Here is a 21,415-nt window from a genome sequence, read left to right on the forward strand (position 1 = left end):
ATAAATTCTAGTATATTTTTTCTAAAAACCCGAATTATATCTATTAGGCTATTAATACTATTATATTAGCTATATCTACTATAGTTAACTAGATTATATAAGCCGGCTATAAATATCTTTTTAAATTATAATAATAGCTATATTAAGTTATTTTTATTAGTTCTTTTAAGTTATAATAGTAATAGATAGTTTTTCTAGACTTCTTACTAACTAGTTAATATTATTTCTTTTAGGTTTACTACTTTTAGTAAGCTTTATATAATTAGTTATAAGCTAGATTCTTTTCTTACTTATATCTATAATAGCTTTAAGAAATATAATAGAAAGAACTAGTAAAGAATAATTATTTTCTGATTTAGAAACTATATTATAAATTACTATATTCAAGTATTTTTATTTGAGTTTAAATATATCTAGATTATTAGTAATATTAAAATAATATTTCTTTTCTTTATACTAATAAAATATTATTGTTTTTATATATATTTTATTATATTTATAGATAGAAATATCTATAAGCTTAAAGTTTATATTCTTAAAAATATAATCTTTTATTAGAATAAATAATTCTTTTATAAATTCTTAATACTAAGTAATTTTATCTATTTCTTTTCTCTTTAATAATTTCTTTAATATTCTATTAAATATATTAATATAAGACTTAAAAAAAATCTTTTTATTTTAGACTTATATAATAATCTAATTAAGAAAGTTATAACTAATTTTAAGTATTTTCTAGTTATACTCTCGAAATTCCTTTAATAAAGCTTTAAAAAACTTGGTTTTCTAATAATTTCCTAAATTATTAGTATAGTACTCTAATATAGCCTTAATTCAATTTTTATAAATAAATAAAATATAATAAATAATTCTCTTTTTTTTTAGTATTATTAGAAATATAATAGTTCTTATATATATTTATATATTATTTCAAGAATATAGAAATATTACTTTCTTGAAACTATAATATTCTAGAAGCTTCTATAAATAGTAGATTCAAATCTAGTATTAGTATATATTTATTTTTAATTATATTAATCTTAATAATTTCTTCTATAGCTAATTATAGAGTTTCTATACCTGAAACTTTTATTAATAATATTTCTAAAAAGCTAATTTTCTATTTAAATATATCTTTTAATTTAGGAACCGGAATTAAAAAAAAAACCAATTAATAATAATAGATATAATTAAAGTTCGAGTTTTAATATTAGTAGTAATAAAATAGTAGCTTTTCTAGTTTTATTTCTATTATTTATATTTTTTTTCTATTCTATTAGTTTAATATTTATAGTATTTTTTTTATTTTTACTAAACTAGATATATTTATTAATACTATTAAAAATAATAATAAAAATAATAAAAATAATAAATATAATTTTACTAATTTTTCTGATTTTTCTGAATTCTTTTTCTTTTTTCTATTTAGTATTATTTTCTTTCTCTAGAAACTTTTCTAGTTTATCTATATAATTTCTTATTTCTAATTTCTTTTTAATTCTTATTTCCGATTTCAGTTTACTATTTTACTTAAATTTGAGAATATTTCCTCTTTTAAATATCTTTTTCGAATTTAGAAATAAGTTTTTCTACTAAAATTAATACTATCTCTATTTCTGTTTTTATTATAACTAAAAGTAATATATAAATTAATAGTATAACTTTATTTCCGAATACTAAAGTCTGTTTCTAACTAAAGTCTAATTTATATTATTTTAGTATAATTTTTTCTATTTTATTTCCTCTATTTTTTTTTCTTTTATAATTAGCCTTTATTTCTACTACTTTTATATATTATACTAGTAGCTATATTTTATAGCTAACTTATATTCAAGTTACTAGATATATCGAAAATTAATATAAGATACTAAAATTAATACTTATATATTCTTAATATTTCGGCTTTAGGCTTAAAGTATTATAATAGCTCTTTTTTCCTCTAACTTATTAAGCTAATAATCTGCTTTATAGATACCTCTCAGAATTTTATAAGAGTATTATCTTAACTATAAAGTTTCTATTCTCCCTATATTACTTACTATAAAATATATAGGAGAGAAACTATAATAAGATAAAAACCTATATTAAGTATACTAGAGTATAAAACGTAACTTGATAGTAAAATAACAAATTAAAAGTATAAATAGTAAAATATAAATAGTATATAGTATATAAAAGCTCAATTAATTAAATATATATAAAGGATTATTCTCTAAGTCTATAGAAAAACCAGCTTTCTTATATGATTCCCGCAAGTTATATATAAAAGGCTGCGGCCTTTACTATGTGACCTAAACCTCAAAACCGCCAAAACAATACGATTTTCGACAAGTACGGCCTGCCGTACTATAATACTCCTTCTCTCCTGGCAGTTCTCGCCTAGTAAGCTCCTGTACCTGCCTCTAGAGCCCTTTATCTGTATAAACCGCTAATACCACTGGTATTACTATGTGCTTTTACTGGCAGGTAGTCCCCTTGGTCTTATAGCCGTCCTGGTAGAGCTCCTGTAAGACGTAGTAGTAAAAGCAGCTTAGGAACTGCGCCTGCCGGTCCCGCCGGTAGTTGATTCCCTGCTGGAATTCCATATAGCCTTGGAAAGATAAATATTCCTCGATCTCAGAGCATTCTATCTACGTATACTGGGAGCCTGAGCCCGGCCCCTTAAATATCTAGTAGATCCGGTACCCCTACTGCCCTAATTCCTTAACCTCCTCGAGTGCGGCTTCTATCCGTTCCAGCCTACGGGCAACCTTCCGTCCATATACCTGAGATATAATCAAGCCTTGGGAGAAGAGCTTGCTTTTCCAGAGTAGTTCCTCCCGCTGGCAGTTATTATATAAGACGGTATTGATCCTTTTATAGTCCCGCAGGTCGTTGTCCAAGCTCCGGCCGAGGATACTATACCGATAATCCTTTATCCGGATTAAGCTATTTACCTTATGTGTTTTTAGCTCGAGGCAGCTATCCTTCTTCGAGTTTTCTGCCGGCCAGTCCTTATCCTCGATAATAATTATAGCCGTAATACGTTTCCCAGCCCGACTAGTATAACTAGCTTCTTGAGTATAGTTAATAATGCTATACGGGGCTTCGAGGTAAATAATATATATAATGCCTGGTACGTTGATCCCGGTCCCAAGAGTAGCTATAGCTATAATATATGGGCTTTCATTCCGGAGCCAAGCCTGGAAACCGACTTCTTGCTAAGCAAGAAAGTAAGCATTGTTATCTTTGGGATTCCTATAGTAATAGTAATATCCCAGCTACCGAGCCAGCGCCTTGTATTTAGTATAGCTAGTATAGTAGATTACCCCTTTCTTCCCTGGCGCCAGACTCCCAAGCCAAGCATTGACTAGTTTCTTAGCTTCTATTAGCCCTTGCCTATTTTGGACCCGGAGTACGGAATATTGGGTATTAATGCAATAGCTAGACATACGGATATAGAGGGGATTCTGTAGCTATATTGCCTTCTCGAACTCCCGCTAGTAGAGTGGCGGTAAGGTCCTAGTCAGGAATACGAATGGGCAGCCCAGGTTGCGTAGGAGTACCAGGCCCCGGAGCTTCCTCCGGTACTCGTTAGTAGTAGTAAACGTAAGATGGCACTCGTTGACGACTACCCGGTCTAGCTCTCCCCGGATACGAAGATCTGTAGCCTACTGCAAGAAGTCATTACTTGAAGCTGCCTCCGCTAATACCAGTACTACCCGGGGCCAGGAATTGCATACTTTAGGCTAATACTTGCAGTCTAAGCCAGCGTTAGTATAGCGACTAACTAACTGCCTCTTTAACTCGGTATACGGTACTACCATAATCGTTACTCCAGACCCAGATAGTATAGCTGGTACTATGAAAACCAGGCTCTTCCCCCTACCAGTTGGCAGAATTGTAACTAATAGCGACTTAATTGTAGTAGCCAATTATATAGCTTCTTCTTGTTATAGTATCCGGAACTAAGTATAGTTATCCCGCAGAACTGCCCTCAAAGCTTTCAGGATAAGCTGGTCTTTTCCCGTTCCCAAATCCGGCTTCTCAAGTGGTAGAATCTTAGGTTGCTTTAATAGTATTAGCTCTCTGATATCCGCTGTACCCTTTCTCTTGAGAGATGACTGTAATGATAGCTCTCTAGTAAGGTGAAGGAATTTATGCTATTGATAGCTAACTTGCCCAAATATTTCAAGGGAGTTAGCTATCAAGCGCTTTAGAATATCAATTGTAATGCCGTAATTCGCTGCCGTCCGTCCTGTATAACAAGTAGCCAGGTTATTAGGAATTTCATACCGTTCTGTATTATAATTATAAAATATAATAAGAATATAAAATTAGCTTTATTCTTTAAATCATAAATTATTATTAACTAATTATATACTTTTTTCGTATAATAATAGCCTTATTCTTTTATATTAATACCTGATATATAAATATAATTATAGTAATAGAAATACTAGAAAATATAATAGCTATATTTCTAAATATAATTCTAGTAATTATAAGAAACTATATATATTAGCTTTATTATATATAAATAATTTATACTAATCTATTAATTAAAGAAAGCTCTAAAGTATACTATAAAATATAATTCTACCGGATAGATAGTACTTTTAATAGTATATAAAGGTTAAAATTCTTAAGACTAACTAGAAACTTATATATTAATATAGTATTTTATATAGTTATTTTCTTGAAATTATTATTTTTAGAAAATACTTTTATAGCTTCTAGTTTTATTTAGACTATAATAGCAGGAATAGAGTAATGGAACAAGGCTTAAAGATTAATAATTTCCAATGTCTTAAGAATTTAAAGCTAAGGAGGACAGGAGTGCGGTGTAGTAGTGGATAAGTAGGAATAGCCAAGACTACTAAAACGCCAAGCTTTAGAAGCAAGCTTGGTTTGAACTATAGCTTGGAACCTTAACTGAAACTAACCCCTTTAGCTGAAACCAACTATATAATACCAGCTATTACATTACCCCCCCTCTTCTAAAGAAGCTTGTTCCGAGTGCTAGGAAGAACAAAGGAAAAGCTAAAGCAAGTGTAGTAAAAATGACAGAATAAAGGAAAAGGACCCTATTCCCTAGCAATCAGCCTTGTCTAGTCTAGCCCCGGTGGAAGCTTGCAACCCTCTCCAGAATCGTTATTACTCTCTGTACCAGAGTAATTGTTATTTACTGCAGTAATTGTGACCTGTTTGCCAGAACCAGAGGAGGTGCTTTCAGGTGGCCAGAGACAGTTCTTTACCTGGTGGCCGTAGGAACTGTATCTAAAGTACTGTCCAGATTTCCGATAGTCTTGATAAGCTAGTATAGACATAATAGCACTAATTGTTAGTTCGCTGATATCTATAGGATTGCTAGCAATTCTGGGAGCAGTTTGGTATAGCAGAGTGGCTGTTTTTGATAAGAGCTGCTGAACTATATATAGGAAATTAGTATAAACCTTGGGTAGAACAAGCTATTGGGCCAAATAAGAGTGAATTGTGGAGTTGAGGCTATTGCGAAAACTGGAGATTTTATTAATATCTGGCCAGCCTTGGCTATTTACTTTATATAGGATGTATTTAAACTTGGCAATATAGGCAGAAAGGGAATCGTTGCCTTGGCAGAGGGTATAGAGCTTGTCTTTAGCCTCCGATTACTTATTTGAATTATTATATATTCGTAAAAGCTAATCCAGGATTATTTAGTAGTCCTATAATTAAGTATATTTTATATAAGAGAGCTGTAGCAAAACTATAGATTGGACAGACAAATCAAGATTTAGGTAGATATAGTAGAATTGAGCTATAGTATCTCTAATTACTATACTATTAATAGCTAGCTTTGCTTTAACTAATAGGAGCTAAGTATTGAATTTATAGATACTTCCAGTAAACTTCTCAGGATTAGAAAGCTTTAGACAGGGCCGGAAAGCTTGGGATTTCGCAAGAGCTACTTATAGAGTGGTAATTTCAGAGTATAGGCTATCGAACTCGTATTAAACCTGGGATTGGAGGGTAGGATCTATTCTCAAGGAAATATAAGTAAAGTTAGTACTAAAAAATCATAAAAATGGGAGTGCTTTCTAGTAGGCTAGATAGATAGAATAGGTATTTGGGAATAGTATAGTACTTTACTAAGCCAGATAGAATAGAGGTATTAGAAGCGGTACTTTACTAATTAGAGAGATAGATAAATAATAATAGAAGGTTATAGACTTTGTAATACTAATATCTGCTACTAAGAATATAGGAGCTTTAAATAATATAATAGCAGGAATAGAGTAATAAAACAAGGCTCAAAGATTAATAATTTCTAATATCTTAAGAATTTAAAGCTAAGAAGAATAGAAGTAAGGTATAGTAGTAGATAAATAGAAATAGTTAAAATTACTAAAATGCCAAGCTTTAGAAGCAAGCTTAGTTTAAACTATAACTTAAAACCTTAGCTGAAACCAATTTCTTTACCTAAAACCAACTATATAATACTAGCTATTATATAGGCTATATAAGTAATAATAGATCTTCTATTCTACTATTATATACTAACTCTAATAGAGTTAGCTAAAAGTAAATATAAAGACTATAATATAGAGAGATTTATTATATTAAAAGATTATAATAATAATTCGAAAAAATAAATATCTAAATATTTAGTAGCTTTTTTCTACTAATATTTACTATTTAGTTCTTAATACAAATTAGCTTATATCTATATAAAATATACCTGAAAATAAGTCTTTTATAAATACTTTAAAAGAGCTAAAAATATTAATTAAAAGTATATAAAACTTTATCTAGAAACTAATAGAGAATTTATAGCCTATAGAATATTTAAATAAAAGAAAAGTATCTAAAGTTACTAAAAGAAAATATAAGAGTAATATAAAAAGAGCTTTAAATAGAATAGATAAAATTAAATAAAGAGTAATATAACTAAAAAGCCTAGTAATAAAAAGCTATATATTACTATTACTAGTAGTAAAGGCTTTAATAATTAGTTAGAAAGAGATAAATAAAGTAATAAAATAAATATATAAGTTAAAATAATAGAATAACTAGTTATAATAATTATAAATAAAAATAATAAAAAGAAAAAAGCAAAATAACTAGTTATAAAAAAAGATAAAGAAATTAATAAAAAAGTAATATTTATAAAGAATATTTATTTACTAAACAAAATTATAAATAGTAATATTTAATATAGTATATATCTTTTTAATAGATATATTTTTATCTATATTATAATAGCTTTATTATATATTAACTTTATTAGATATATATTATATAAATATTAATATTATAATTTAATTTATAATTCTATATTCTTTTTTTTCTTTTAAGTTTTCTTATATAATATATATTTCTAATTATAAATAGTTAAACTCACTAATCTATTATATATATATATATTCTATCTATTATATAGGAAATAGCTTTTTAATTATAAGTTCGAGATTTTTACTAAAGGAATTCTCGAACTATAAAGAATAAATATATCTATAAATAGTTTAAGAAACTATTATATTAACTATATTATAGATATTAATAGAATTATATATTATTATTTATTACTAGCTACTAGATAATAGTATATAAATAATTAGTATTATTAAATACTAAATAAATAGTCTAGTAATAAAAATATTTATTTTATTATAACTATTAGTAAAGTTTTTTCTTTTATAGAATTCTATTTTTAAAGCTTTATCTAGCTTTTAGCTAATATTACTAAAAAATAATAAATCTACTAATATATATATATTTCTAAAGTATTTCTAATTCTTGATTTCGGATTAGTAAGATATATTTCTAGTATAAGCTATTACTAAATAGTATATAACTATTAGAATAGAAGAGAATCTAGTTAGAATAGAAGATAGTTTAAGCTAGTAAAGAAAGTAATAAAAGATAGAACTAACTAAACTTATTTCTTTAAAACTAGTATTAAATTATAAAATTTTAGTAGAAAATATAATAGTAAAAAGAAACTAGTTCTATATATAGCTATAGACTTTTAAATTCGATATTAATAAAAATAGCTAAAAGATAGTTATATAGTTTATTAATATTAAACCTATTATTATTATAAACTTCTTTTTTATTAAAGTTATAAAACTAGAAATATATATATAAATAGCTAATATTATATAGTACTATAATACTAATTATATATCTAATAATATTAGCTAAATAACTATTATATAGATAGCTCTTCTAGTTAATAATAAAACTATACTAAAGTTTTTTAAATTCTTCTATATTTCTTTTTTCTTTATATATTATCTAATAATTAATACTAATATAAATTATAATAGTTTTATATATATAATATTAACTATAGACTTTTATAATAAATAATAAAGTTTTTATAAGCTTACTAGAAAAAATAGTACAAATATTATTAAGTTTTTAAATAAATAAAGCCTATATATATAATCCGGAATTAATTTATATTTTCTAGTTAATTAATATCTAAATAATATATTAGGCTTTAGTAATAATATAAATATACTATAAAATATCTATTAGATAATATAAGGGATTTTCTATTTAATTAAATAATTTAGTAATAATATAGTAATATTTTTATTAATAAATACTAGTATAAAGTTCGTTTTTACTTTTCTATCTTTTTTATTTTTATTTTATCTATATATATTAAAAAGTACTAACTTTACTAGACTAAATTATTAGAATAATTAATAAATAATAAAAGTTTATATATTTTTCAAATAGATTATTCTCTAGTTTATAGATATTTATAAGATAATAAAAAAGATTCTTTATATACTAATTATAACTAAAAAGTATTTAAAAGTCAAGCTATTAGTATAAATACTAATATTACTATAATAGGTATTTTATCTAAAATTAGCTATTAAAGCTATTATAAGTCCGGAAATAGAAGAGTCTAGTAAGAAAGATATATTAACTAGACTATTACTAAAGCTTATAATAAAGAAGTATTTAGAAGTATTATTATTAAGAAATAATAAACCTAATATTTTTAAAGACTAGTTATCTAATAGAAACAAAATAACTATAATAAAATAGTTAGTTAAATAAATATTTATTTCTAGTTTATATATATTTTCTTTTATATATATATTCTAGATTATAATAATATTTAGCTATATTAGAGAAATATCTAATATTTTTTACTATAATAAAAATAATAAAAAATAATAAGTTATATTATAATATATTATAATAAGATATATTTAGACTTTAACTTTATTAGTTATTACTAGTATCTATACTATCTAACTTAAATAGTTATATTAGTCTATTTATTTTAAACTGAATTTGTTTTTCTTTTATTAATAATTCTAAAATATAAAATCTATCTTTTTCTCTTTTTTTTTTTTAAAAAAAGCTATATTATAGCTTTATATTCTATTTTAAGATTTTTATTTGAATTTTAATCTGTCTTTTCTAATACTACTATACTTATAATAATATCTTTATTCTATCTAGATAAAGAAAAGAGTTTTAAAATAACTAGAAAGAATTAAATTCCGGATTTAAAAGACTTTATTTAAAATATTTTAGATTCTCGAATATTAATAAAAAAAGAATTTAATAATAATATAATATTTATATAGCTTAATTTTAATTCTTTTAATATACTAAAAATAGATTTTAGTAAATACTAGAAATTAAAGGTAATTAGCTTTATTAGATAAACTATAGTATATAAAACTAGTAGTATATAAGTAAAGTTTTTGAAAACTATTAACTTTTTCTAATTCTATAAAAGATAATAATTATAAGAGATTATTTGTTATTTCGGAATAGAGAAAAATAGAAGAATAAATACTTAAACTAAAAAAGATATTATATAATCTTTTAGAATCTGGTTCTATAAATCAGATATAAAAATATTTATAAGCTATAAAAGTCTGTTTTCAAATAAGCCTTAATTAATTTTTTAGAAGAATATAATTAAGAAATATATTTATATTAAAAAAAAATATTATAATTATTAGAAAAAATAAATAAAATCTAATTAAGATTTTAAATAATAATTAGTTTATTAAATTAAATACTTCTTTTTAATAGAGTTTTTCGGAAATAAAAGAAGCTATTTTTTCTATATAGAAAACAAATATTCCGAAAAGAAGTTTTTAGTAATAATAAAGTAATAGATTTAGTATTTAGTATAAGCCTCTTATAATAAAAACTTGAATAAAAGCTCTTTATATATCTAGTTTATATATAGAACTTAATACTATTAAAATAATATTAGATTTTCTAGAAGAATTATTATTTCAGATTATTAATTAGAATATTAATAGAAAGCTTTATCTTTTATTAGTAAAAGTAAATATTATATTTAAAAATATTATTTTATAATATTTCTTTTATAAAATAATTAAGTTAGAAATATAATAGAAAGTTAAAAGATATTTAGTATTAGTAAAAGCAGATTAATTTTAGCTATAATATATATATTATTTATATTTTTTACTAAAAGAAAAAAATTACTATATTTAATATATTAAATAGATTTTTATTTTAAAAGTATTTTACTTTTATTTTCTATTTATATATACTATTATAATAATAGATCTATCTAACTAAAATATATAACTTTTATTATAATATATAATAATTTTAATTAATATAAAAAATTACCTTAGTAGCTTTATAATTAATTTAGTATATCTGAATTAAATTATAATAGAAGATTGAAATATTAGAAAAGTACTAGCTTATATTCTAATTACTAATATAATTAATATATTTATAATAAAGGTTAAAGATAAATAATAGCCAATAAATAATAAAATAGTATTTAAACTAGATCTAAATATAGCTCTTTTCGAAAAAATAAGTAAATTCGACTAGTTTTATCTTTATTTAAATACTAAAATAGAAATTAAGAAACTTCTCTAATAATTCTTTAAATATTAAATATTTTAAACCTATAAAATATTATAAAAAGCTAGAAAAAACTAAAGTTACTTTAATTTAAAATAGTTATTATAAACTATTATAATAGTATTATATATATATAGTTATAAAGAATATTTAAAGAGCTCTTTTAAATATTTTATTAAAAAGATCTTTATAGTAAATATAGTTATAAAAAGCTTTTTTAGAATATAGATAAAATATATTCCGGATTTTAGTTCTTTAAATAAAGGTATATAAATTCTATTAATATATAATAATATTAAATATAAGCTATAATAAAGGACTTAAGTTAAATTATAATAATAAATATATAGTTAATTATATAGGAATTATTTATTTAAATAAAGCTAAATATATAATATATTTTAGTAATATATAATAGACTATATTTACTAAGAATTTTTTTCTAATAATAATTAATATTATAAAAAAGAGAGATTAACTTTAAAAGTAATAAGACTATTTTAAGCTTATTAGTTTATATATAATATTCTTCTTTATAAACTTTATAGCCTTTTTAAATAATTTCTTTATAAGAAATAGAATAAGTATTATAGAATTAGTAAATAGTAAATTTTAGAATTGAATTATTAAATAAAATAAAGTTCGGATTTCTAGATTATATAAATTAATATTATATTTATTTTTAATTTATTATAATTACTTTCAAATTTACTTTTTATATTTAATATAATAAATATTAAATATAAATAAGAATTTCGAGAAATATATTATTTGTATTCTTATAAAAATATAAAATATACTAATTTCTTAATTTTATATTTATAAAAGAAAAAAAAAATAAAGAAAAAAAAATAAAAGTAAAGTTTTTATAAATATAATTAGTAATATTTAACTAAGAAATTATATTAGATAAAATATAATAATAAATTTATAAATTTATTTAAATATACTAATTATACTAAAAAAAATATAATTAAATTTTATAAATTTATATAAGTTTAATATTAAAGTTTTAATTATATATAATTCAAATATATAACTTATTATATAATTTTATTAATAAAAATTCTAAGCTTAAAGCGATTTTTTTAATTTAAATATTTATATTTATTAGATTTTCTTATAAAAGCTATATATTTAGAGATATTATATAAGTAATATATATTTAAAAATTAATTATATTATAGCTATATATTTATTACTAAATATTTTATAAATAGTAGTTTTAAAAATATATTATATTTAAAGGCTAGATTAAAGATTATTATATAAATTACTATTAGGCTATAGACTAAAAAGAATATATCTTTAATATAATATTTTATTTTATAAATTAATAACTAATAGTTAGTTCGGCCTTCTTTATATACTTCACTTATAGTCGGAGAAAGCAAGTGTTTCCGGAAAGCAAGTATCCCTAGTTAGCTGCGAAAAACACTAAAAACACACCCAAAAACACGAGTTTTAGTAGTACGCACAAGTTACTCTATTGACTAGTTCACTCACTATACCCTTTAGTATGGCCCGAATCTTAAGGCTAATTAGAGAGTATACTTCTTTGAATTATTATTACTTCCTATACGTTTCTAAGCAGGACTATAATCGCGCCTTTAATAATATGCATTTATAGGCCTTTAAAAACCCTATTTAGAGCCCTAGAATTGCTGCCAGGATTTATTATATTAAGGAGGAAGTATTACATAAATTAGTAGGCCAATTATAGAGGAAATAGTATAATAATCAGGAAGTATATAATTAATATAGTGGGAATAATAAGATTATGGATACGGGAATAGAAGAGGCTATAAGGTAGTACTACTATAAGTAGTAAGAAGCTGGATTAGGTATATCTTATAGTATGGTTTATATATTTATATATTTCTTATAAGCAGTAAAATATATAGTCTTCTTCTTTAATATTTACTAATATCTTAATTATAGGTATAATCTCCTCTATAAGCCTCTCTCTCATATTACTAGTTTATAGAATGGCTTTGTAATAACCCAAACCTCTATACTATTAAGACGAAACCAATTATATATACTAGGCTCGATTTTTATACCGAAGTAGAGGTAGAAGCTTGGTTTATAAAGTACTATAATATACTATAAAAGCTTGGGATTAAAAAGGCCAAAAACGTATTAAATATAGACGAGTCTGAAATACAAATAGGTTATATAAAAGAAAAGTATATTATTATCCCAATAGAGGTTAAGAAGATATATATAGCTAGCCCTGAGAATCGCAAATCGATAACTATTATTAAAACTATTATAGTAAATAGAAAAGAACCTTTTCCTCTATTTATTATTACTCTAGGAAAGAAGATTATAAATAATTGAATTATAGAAAAGCTTATAAATAAAGAGAAAGTAAACTATATACTAACCGAATATATAAATAATGAGATTATTATATAATATCTTAATTACTTAATTAAATATATAAGAGCTAGTTCTGAAAAGTAATAGAAGATCTTATTACTAGATAGTTACAAATCGCATATTATAGAAGTCTTTTAATTAAAGATATAAGATAACTATATATTTCCTTTTTACTTTCTATCTTATTTAATATATTATTTTTAATTACTCGATATTAGTATCTTTTGGCTATAGAAGTATTACTATAATCTAGTAATTCAATCTGCTTTTAGGAGCCTCGATTTCAAATATACTATTATATCTTTTATATATAACCTTACTTTGATTTAATAGTAAATTATAAAATATTATATAATTATAAATACCTTCCAAAATACTAGTATATAGCTACTAAATATAAAGTAAAAAATTAAGAAAATAAGAATATACTAAAAGAAGTAATTAATTATAGCAGATATAGATAGAGAAGATAATCTTGAGCTTCTAAAGCTTTTACTAATATACCCTAAAGAGATATGAAATACTACTATAACTATATAAGTACTTGGTAATTATAACTCTATATAGTTTTCTGAATTCTTTATTTAAGTTTTCTATTATATAATAAAGGTAGTTAATATATAGCTTTAAAAGGCTTACTTAATAACTTTCTAATATACCTAGCTTTAAGAGAAATTATATATAGAGAGTAAATATAAGAATATCTCTAGAAGAAATATTTAAAAAAAAAAGAGCCTGCTTCTTCTATAAACGAGCTTTATAAGAAGAAGAAGTTTAGAAATAAGAGTAAGGGTACTAAGAAGCTTAGAAAGGCAAGAAAGAAACTCTAATAAGCTATTAATAAGGCAAAAAAGAACCTTCTTACTAAAGGTATATAAGCTCGGAAGAACAAGAAAGCAAGGCTTACTAGACTAGTAATATATAAGAAATAAGATAACCTTTTAGATCCTATTAATCTAATTCGATTTCGTAAGCCTAATAAGAAGCCTTTAGTATATAAGCAAGTAACTATAATTAAAGATTACTATCTAGGGCTTTAATAGGTTATAAGAGAGCTAGAGATTTAATTAGATATATAATTAAAGTAATTACTAATTAATAAAAAGAATAAAGATATAGTTTTTAGACTAGAAGCTTTATAGTAAAAGGAAGAGGTTTGAAAGTATCTGGATTTAAGCCTTATTCTATCTAATTATATAGATTCTTCTAATATTAAGTCTTATATAAGCTTACTTGATTTTATTTAGGCAAATACAGATTTTATATAGTTCTAAAAAATACGGCCTAATTAATTATTATAATATATTAAAATTATATAGGATGCCTATATAAATTAGATATTCTAAATAAATAACTAGAAATACTTACTTTTCGGAAATACTTGCTTTTCCTAACTATAAGTAAAGTATATAAAGAAGACTGAATTAACTATTAGTTTCTAATACTATAATAATATAATTATTAACTATTTTAATACTTTATTTTCTTTCTATTATTTTCTATTAATTATTTATTAGTAAATCTTTTCTTTAAACTATTATTATCTATAAACTATAATAATTTAGAATTCTATTTTAGTTTAGATTACTAGAAATATAAGTTTAATATAACTAAAATTAATATAATATATAATAATATAATTAGAAAATAAATAAATAATAAATAAACTAATAATATTTAATCTAATATAAGAAAGAATAGATACTAATATATTATATAAGTTATATAAGCTAAACTATAAACTACTATATAAGAAAAAGTAGATATATATAGATTTTATTATATAATAGTTTAGCTATTTAGAAGAACTTTATATTAAATATAATTAAATATTATATTAAAAAGAAAAAGTAGTAATATTATAAAAAAGAATCAAAAAGCTTATAAAATATAATATAATAGTAATAGAACTATTCGGGTTTATAAAGAAGCTCTATTTTATAAATAATAGTATATAATATTATAAAAAGTAATAAAAGAAAATATAGGTTCTAGTAAAAAGAATATAAAAAAAAGTAATTATTTCTTTTTAATAATATATTAAAGCTTATATTTTAAAACTAAATATCTAGTATATAAGTTTATAGAATTTTTAGCTATTAATAAATAAAAAATAGTATATTATAGAAGGGAAACTATAATAAGACAAAAACTTATATAAAGTATACTAGAGTATAAAACGTAACTTAATAGCAAAATAATAAATTAAAAGCATAAATAGTAAAGTATAAATAGTATATAGTATATAAAAGCTTAATTAATTAAAATACTTATAAAGGATCTTATCTAAGTTTATAGAAAAACTAGCTTTCTTATATAATTTCTACAAGTTATATATAAAAGGCCGTGGCCTTTACTATATGACCTAAACCTCAAAACCGCTAAAATAATATGATTTTTAACGAGTATAGCCTGTTATACTATAATATTTAATTTAATAAAAAGATATTATAAATACTATTTATTCTATATATAAATATAAAAGAGAAAAAGGAAATAAAATAGTAAAAGGCTAGTTAAGAACTATTTATTAAGAAAAAGAATTCTATAAAACTCGAAAAATTAGCTAAAGTTTAATTAAAAATTACTAGAATAAATACTAAAAATAAATAGAAAATAGCTATATTATAAAGATTTCTAAAAGCCTAAAAATAAAAAGTATTTTAGATAATATAAATTAGCTAATAGTCTAAAAATTCTTTAAATTATTTTTATTATATAATAAAGTTTAAAAGATATTAAAATTATTAGAAATAACTTAAAATATATTTATATTAAAAAAATAAATAAGTTTTAATAACTTGTATTATTAAAAATATAAACTAATTTTATATATTTTATAACTTTCTATAAATTATATTATTAAAACAAAAACTAGTTCTATATATTTTATATAATTTAGTAATAATATAATAGCTAAGCTATTATATTATATATATATTTAATTTTTAGATATCTAAAAATAAATAAATAAAATCAAATATTAGAATTCCGAAAGTTAATATTTTCTATTATAAAACTATTCTTAATATTTCTAAAAAAATAATATAATATCTAGTTAAGATAATAAATTAATAGTTTTTTAGATCTTAATTAATTAGAATATTAAATTCGGGGGTTTAAACTCTAATACTAATAATACTAATAGTAAATAGAATATTTAAAAAAGTAATTAAAGAAATAGAAGAAAATAGAAATTAAAAGATATATTCTAGATAATAGAAATATATAATATTAATTTAAGCTTATAATATAAAGTTTTAAACTCGGGTATAATAGCTTTAAAAAGTCTATAAATATATATTATTTATTAAATATTAAACTAAATAAATCTATTATTATATTAGAATTATTATATAAAAAAGAAAAAAGAAAATATTTATAATTCTCTTTTATATTATCTTATATTCGAATTACCCTAAATAGTTAGCTCTTGAGGCTTTTTAAAAAAAACTTTTATATAATAAATACCAAAATCTCTCTATTCTAGGGAATTATATATTAGAATATAATTATATTTAAATTCTTAATATTTAGCTAGAAATTAGAAAAAAGAAACTTAAGTATCTTTTTCTATATTTGAATAATTCTGAAATATAAAAGGCTTTTATTACGATTTTTTAAAGCTTAGGAGAGATTTCTTAAGGCTCTTACTAGCTCTAAATATATTAAAAAGAAATCTGGCCTTATATTACTTTTTTTTTCTTCTTTTCTTTATTACTTTTTTTTTTACTTTCTTTTAATAATAAATAATTCCAAGACCTACTTATTATATACTAGATACTTACTACTTTTAGCTTTTCTTTATAGGCCTATAGGTATTATCTATAAGACCTATATAGCCTATATAGTCTGTATTTTTCTTCTTTATCCTTAATTTCTTTAACTAGTTTCTAGAAGTAGTAATATATCCGAACTACTAATTAGTATCCTATCTTATAAGAACTTAATCCAAATACCTTCTTTATTTCCCGGTAATAATAATAGTTAGTTACAGATATTTCTATAAATAAGCCAGCCCTATAGTACTAGTAATAGATTTATTAATTATTTATTATAGCCCTAGTTTATATTATAGAAAACCCTTTTACTAACCTATCTATTATATAACCTCTTATTTTTCTTTTCTGCTTTCGGCTAGCTTTTATATATATAACTAGTCCGCTTATAGGTTACTATATAGCTTATAAAGCCTTCTATTTTGGCTATATAGATAATTACTTTAAAGCCTATTATAAGAAAAGTAATATAGTACTTCCTTTAATTTATAAATCTCTTCTATATCTCTCTTATTTCTTTATAAATAATAATCCGCTTTACCGGGCCTTTCGGGTAAATATCCGGATATATAATTATACTTTTGCCTTTATATTAGTTAAATATAAGAAGAATATATAAATTAACTTCTTCTATAAAATCTAGTATTTTTAGATTTATAATAAGCTTTTCTACTTCTAAGGCCTACTATAGCCTGCTTTATATATTAAACCTTTTTTTATATAGCTCTTCTTTTATAATCTGCTCTTTATAACTAATATATAGGCTACTAACTTTTCTTACTTAAATTATATAATTCTTTTATAGCTTATAGATATATTTATAAATTATAATTCGTTTATTATAATCTATAAAATAGCCCGCAAGCGTCTTATAAGCTAGTAAACTAATTTCCGGATTTTACTTAACTTATAAATATATTTAATTCTCGAATTAGATACTAATTATTATTATAAGAACCTTTTAATAAGTAATAAAGTTATAGCTTTTATTCCGGATAAGTATATAAATATAAGCTACTATAATCTAGTATTTATAGTTTATAAGGCAGGCTATAAGTATCCGTAAATATATATAGTTAATATTATATATATAGTATATATATTATTCTATTATATCTTACTTTTCCTATATAATAACCCGGGCTAGTATTACGGTTTATAATTATAGAACTATAATGGAATCTATTAGTAGATATAGCTCAAGTAGTAGGTTTTTTACTAGTACTATTTTTATATTTATCTAGTTTTCTCTTTACTCTTTTATACTAGCTATTTCTTTTAGTAATATATTATTAATATATATATTATCTATAAAACTATCTCACTTAACTAGCTCTGCTTATACTAGTAAAATATTCGTATAAATATTTATATAAGACTTATAAATACTCTAATTTATAAGAATATTTATATAAGTAATATTAGCTATTATTTTATTATTTTATTAAGCTTTATAAATAGTAATTACTTTATATAATAGCTTTTTTAAGACTTAATAGCTATTATATAGTACTTTAATAAGTCAAGCTTCTTTATTATTTTTATAACTAACTTATACTAGTCTGAAATTATAGATTATTTTTTAAATAAATAATAATTAATTAATTATCCGGATTTCTTCTATTAGATCTTTATCCTAAAAGTAAAAAAGCTTCTTATAGACCTTAAGAACTACCTTTTTAGATAATATATAGGCTATATTTATATAATTAAATACTAGAAGTATAGCCTTTTATATATATACCTGCTCTTATTTCTTAAAAGAGATATTGTTTTCTTAATCCCTAATTTAGTTAATAAGGTTATTTATACCGAGCTTTTAGACCTATTATAGGATTCTATAAGTAAACTTATAACTATAGTTACTAGCCAGATATTTTATAGGCTATATAGCCTTAATAATAATCCGAAAGCCCTATATATAGTCTATAAGATATTTATAGCCTTACTTATATACCAGAAGAGATTCCCTAAAGTATTTATAGCTATAATAATTATTTATAAAAATAGATATTCCGAATACTAGTACTAGAATAATAGCTATATATTTATAGTTTATAAATCAGGCTTTCTAGACCAGGAAATTATTTGTAATAATTACTAAATTATTTTATATAAACTATATCTTCTCTAGAAATTCCGCTTATATATTAATATTAAGATTTATATATTTATATAAGTAATTAAATATATTTATAAGTATATTTATAAGGGAATAAACTATATAACTATTACTATCTCGGGAATAGATAATAAGATTATCTAGTATTTCTAGGCTTAGTATATAAATTCTATAGAGGCTTTTTAGTACCTGTTTAAATACCTAATATATTAGAAGTTTCCCCTGGTTTAATATCTTATAATTTACCTTTCTAGATAGTATATAGTCTATTTTATAGCTAACTTCTTACCTAAGTAGATTATAGACCGAGCTATAAATACTTATTTAATTTTAATAGCTTTCTTTAAATATAATATAATATATAAGAATAAATATTAGTACTTATATTACGAGTTCTTATAGTACTTTATATAGGTTACTAAGACCCGGATATAGAAATACTATAAATAAGAATATAATATTAGCTATATTTATTACTATAGTCTAGTTTCGGGCAAGCGGTTTTATTTATAGCTTTTACTAATAGTTATATATAGTTTATAGTTCTTTAATAAGCTTTATTTAGTTAAGGGTATTTATTATCCTATATACTATATTATCTATATTATCTATAGCTTAATAGAAAATAATTAGAAATAGTTCTAGTATTTTAATAAAGCTATTTTATTAATAACTAGCTATAGTTTATAGATACTCTTTCTTATAGGTATTTACTAGTAGCTAATTACAAATATATAAGTAATTTGGAACTAGTATAAGAAGTATTTCTATAATAACTTGGCCTATAAGCTAGCCTATAACCCGTTAATTAATTTCCTGCTATCTTTAGTTAATTCTTATTATAATTACGGTCTCTTTTTATTTAATCTTAGCCTTATAAATCTCTAGTAAATACTTATAGATATTGCCTTACCTGAAAATACCTTTAATTAGACTATAAGCTATTATATAGCTAATCTATAGATTAATTATATCTATAAAATATTACTAGTAATTATAATATAAGCCTAGCTAAATATAAATTAGTATTCTTACTTTTAGATAATTATAGTAGTAATTACGAATAATTTATAGACTGCCTACTTTTATTTATAAGGCCCGAATAGAACTAGTAAAACGTTTTTTTATAAGACTTTCTATTACTATTACTATAGCTAAGGTAAAGTAGTTCTATATATAATATTAATAGATATTATAGCTTTCCTTTTTTTAGACAAATATATATCTTATTTCTAGTTCCGGATTTTACTCGAGCTTAATAAGTTATCTATAAGTATAATTACTAAAATAAGCCGGCTCGGGACTCTCTTATAATCTATGAACCTAATTACCTGAAATAAGGTACTTATATAGTATAAATACTATTTTAAGGTAATATACTAGCTAATAGTTAATTTATAGTCGGTTATAGATAATATTCTCTTTAGAGAAGTACTTATAATTCTCGGGAAAGACTTTACCTAAATCTTACTAGTAGTTCTATATAGTTTACGGGCTAATATAGTATAGGCCTACTTATAGTAGATATAGATCTGGCTATAGCTTTATTAGTTATTATTACGGATTAATATATAGGTCTATAATAACCTATCTAAACAGGATTTTATAGACTAGATTAGTTATTTACTATATAACCTGTCCTTAAATAAATAGATTATATTTCTGCCTTTTATTCTATATATCTAGTTAGTTATAGACCTAATTAATTATATTTACCTATAAGAATAACTCTTATAGGCCCTATATAATTACTAGACTTTTAGTAGATAAGTAATTCTATTAATCCTAAATAATATAGTCTATAAGCTTAATTAAATAATTCTGGATATACTTTCTGGCTAGAAATAAATATATTTTATAGTAGATTTAGCTAATATAAATAAAGCAGATCCTGAAATTATAGAATTACTTTTAGAAGTCTTATAAAATATCTATTTACCGGATATATCTCTTTCTAAGCTATAACTTAAGATTAGTATATCCGTAATATTCTTATAGAATCTCTATTTATAAGAAGGGCTTTATAATAGGTTATAGATATTAATTTATAGCTTTAGGAGATTCTCGATTTATATATAGTTACTAGATAGTAACTTTAATAGCTAATTACAGATAATTCTATAAATTAAGCTCTAGTTAATAAATTAGTAACTATTTTTTATACTTTTCTATAAATAGTTTCTATTTGCTTTATCTTTTATAATAACTATTAATAAGTTATAGGATTAGTTATTTAAGGTAATAGGAATAGATTTATAGTTACCGGTTT

General features: G+C 21.9%; 3 protein-coding genes across 3 annotated transcripts; all 3 read right to left on the reverse strand.

Annotated features, from left to right (window-relative positions):
- Positions 1-2,687: 2,687 nt before the first annotated feature.
- On the reverse strand, positions 2,688-3,179 carry K444DRAFT_522351 (uncharacterized protein; the record flags this gene model as incomplete). Its single annotated transcript, XM_024874201.1, has 1 exon — positions 2,688-3,179. A coding segment is annotated over one exon (492 nt), but the record flags the coding sequence as incomplete, so codon positions are not given.
- A 300-nt stretch (positions 3,180-3,479) lies between these two features.
- Positions 3,480-3,641, reverse strand: K444DRAFT_522757 (uncharacterized protein; the record flags this gene model as incomplete). The annotated part of the gene is made up of 1 exon (XM_024874228.1): positions 3,480-3,641. A coding segment is annotated over one exon (162 nt), but the record flags the coding sequence as incomplete, so codon positions are not given.
- An 87-nt stretch (positions 3,642-3,728) lies between these two features.
- Positions 3,729-4,229, reverse strand: K444DRAFT_522452 (uncharacterized protein; the record flags this gene model as incomplete). Its single annotated transcript, XM_024874205.1, has 3 exons — positions 3,729-3,896; positions 3,972-4,064; positions 4,158-4,229. Coding segments are annotated over 3 exons (333 nt in total), but the record flags the coding sequence as incomplete, so codon positions are not given.
- Between the last annotated feature and the right edge of the window lie 17,186 nt (positions 4,230-21,415).

This window comes from Hyaloscypha bicolor (assembly GCF_002865645.1).
Source record: "Hyaloscypha bicolor E unplaced genomic scaffold K444scaffold_50, whole genome shotgun sequence".
NCBI lineage: Eukaryota > Fungi > Ascomycota > Leotiomycetes > Helotiales > Hyaloscyphaceae > Hyaloscypha > Hyaloscypha bicolor.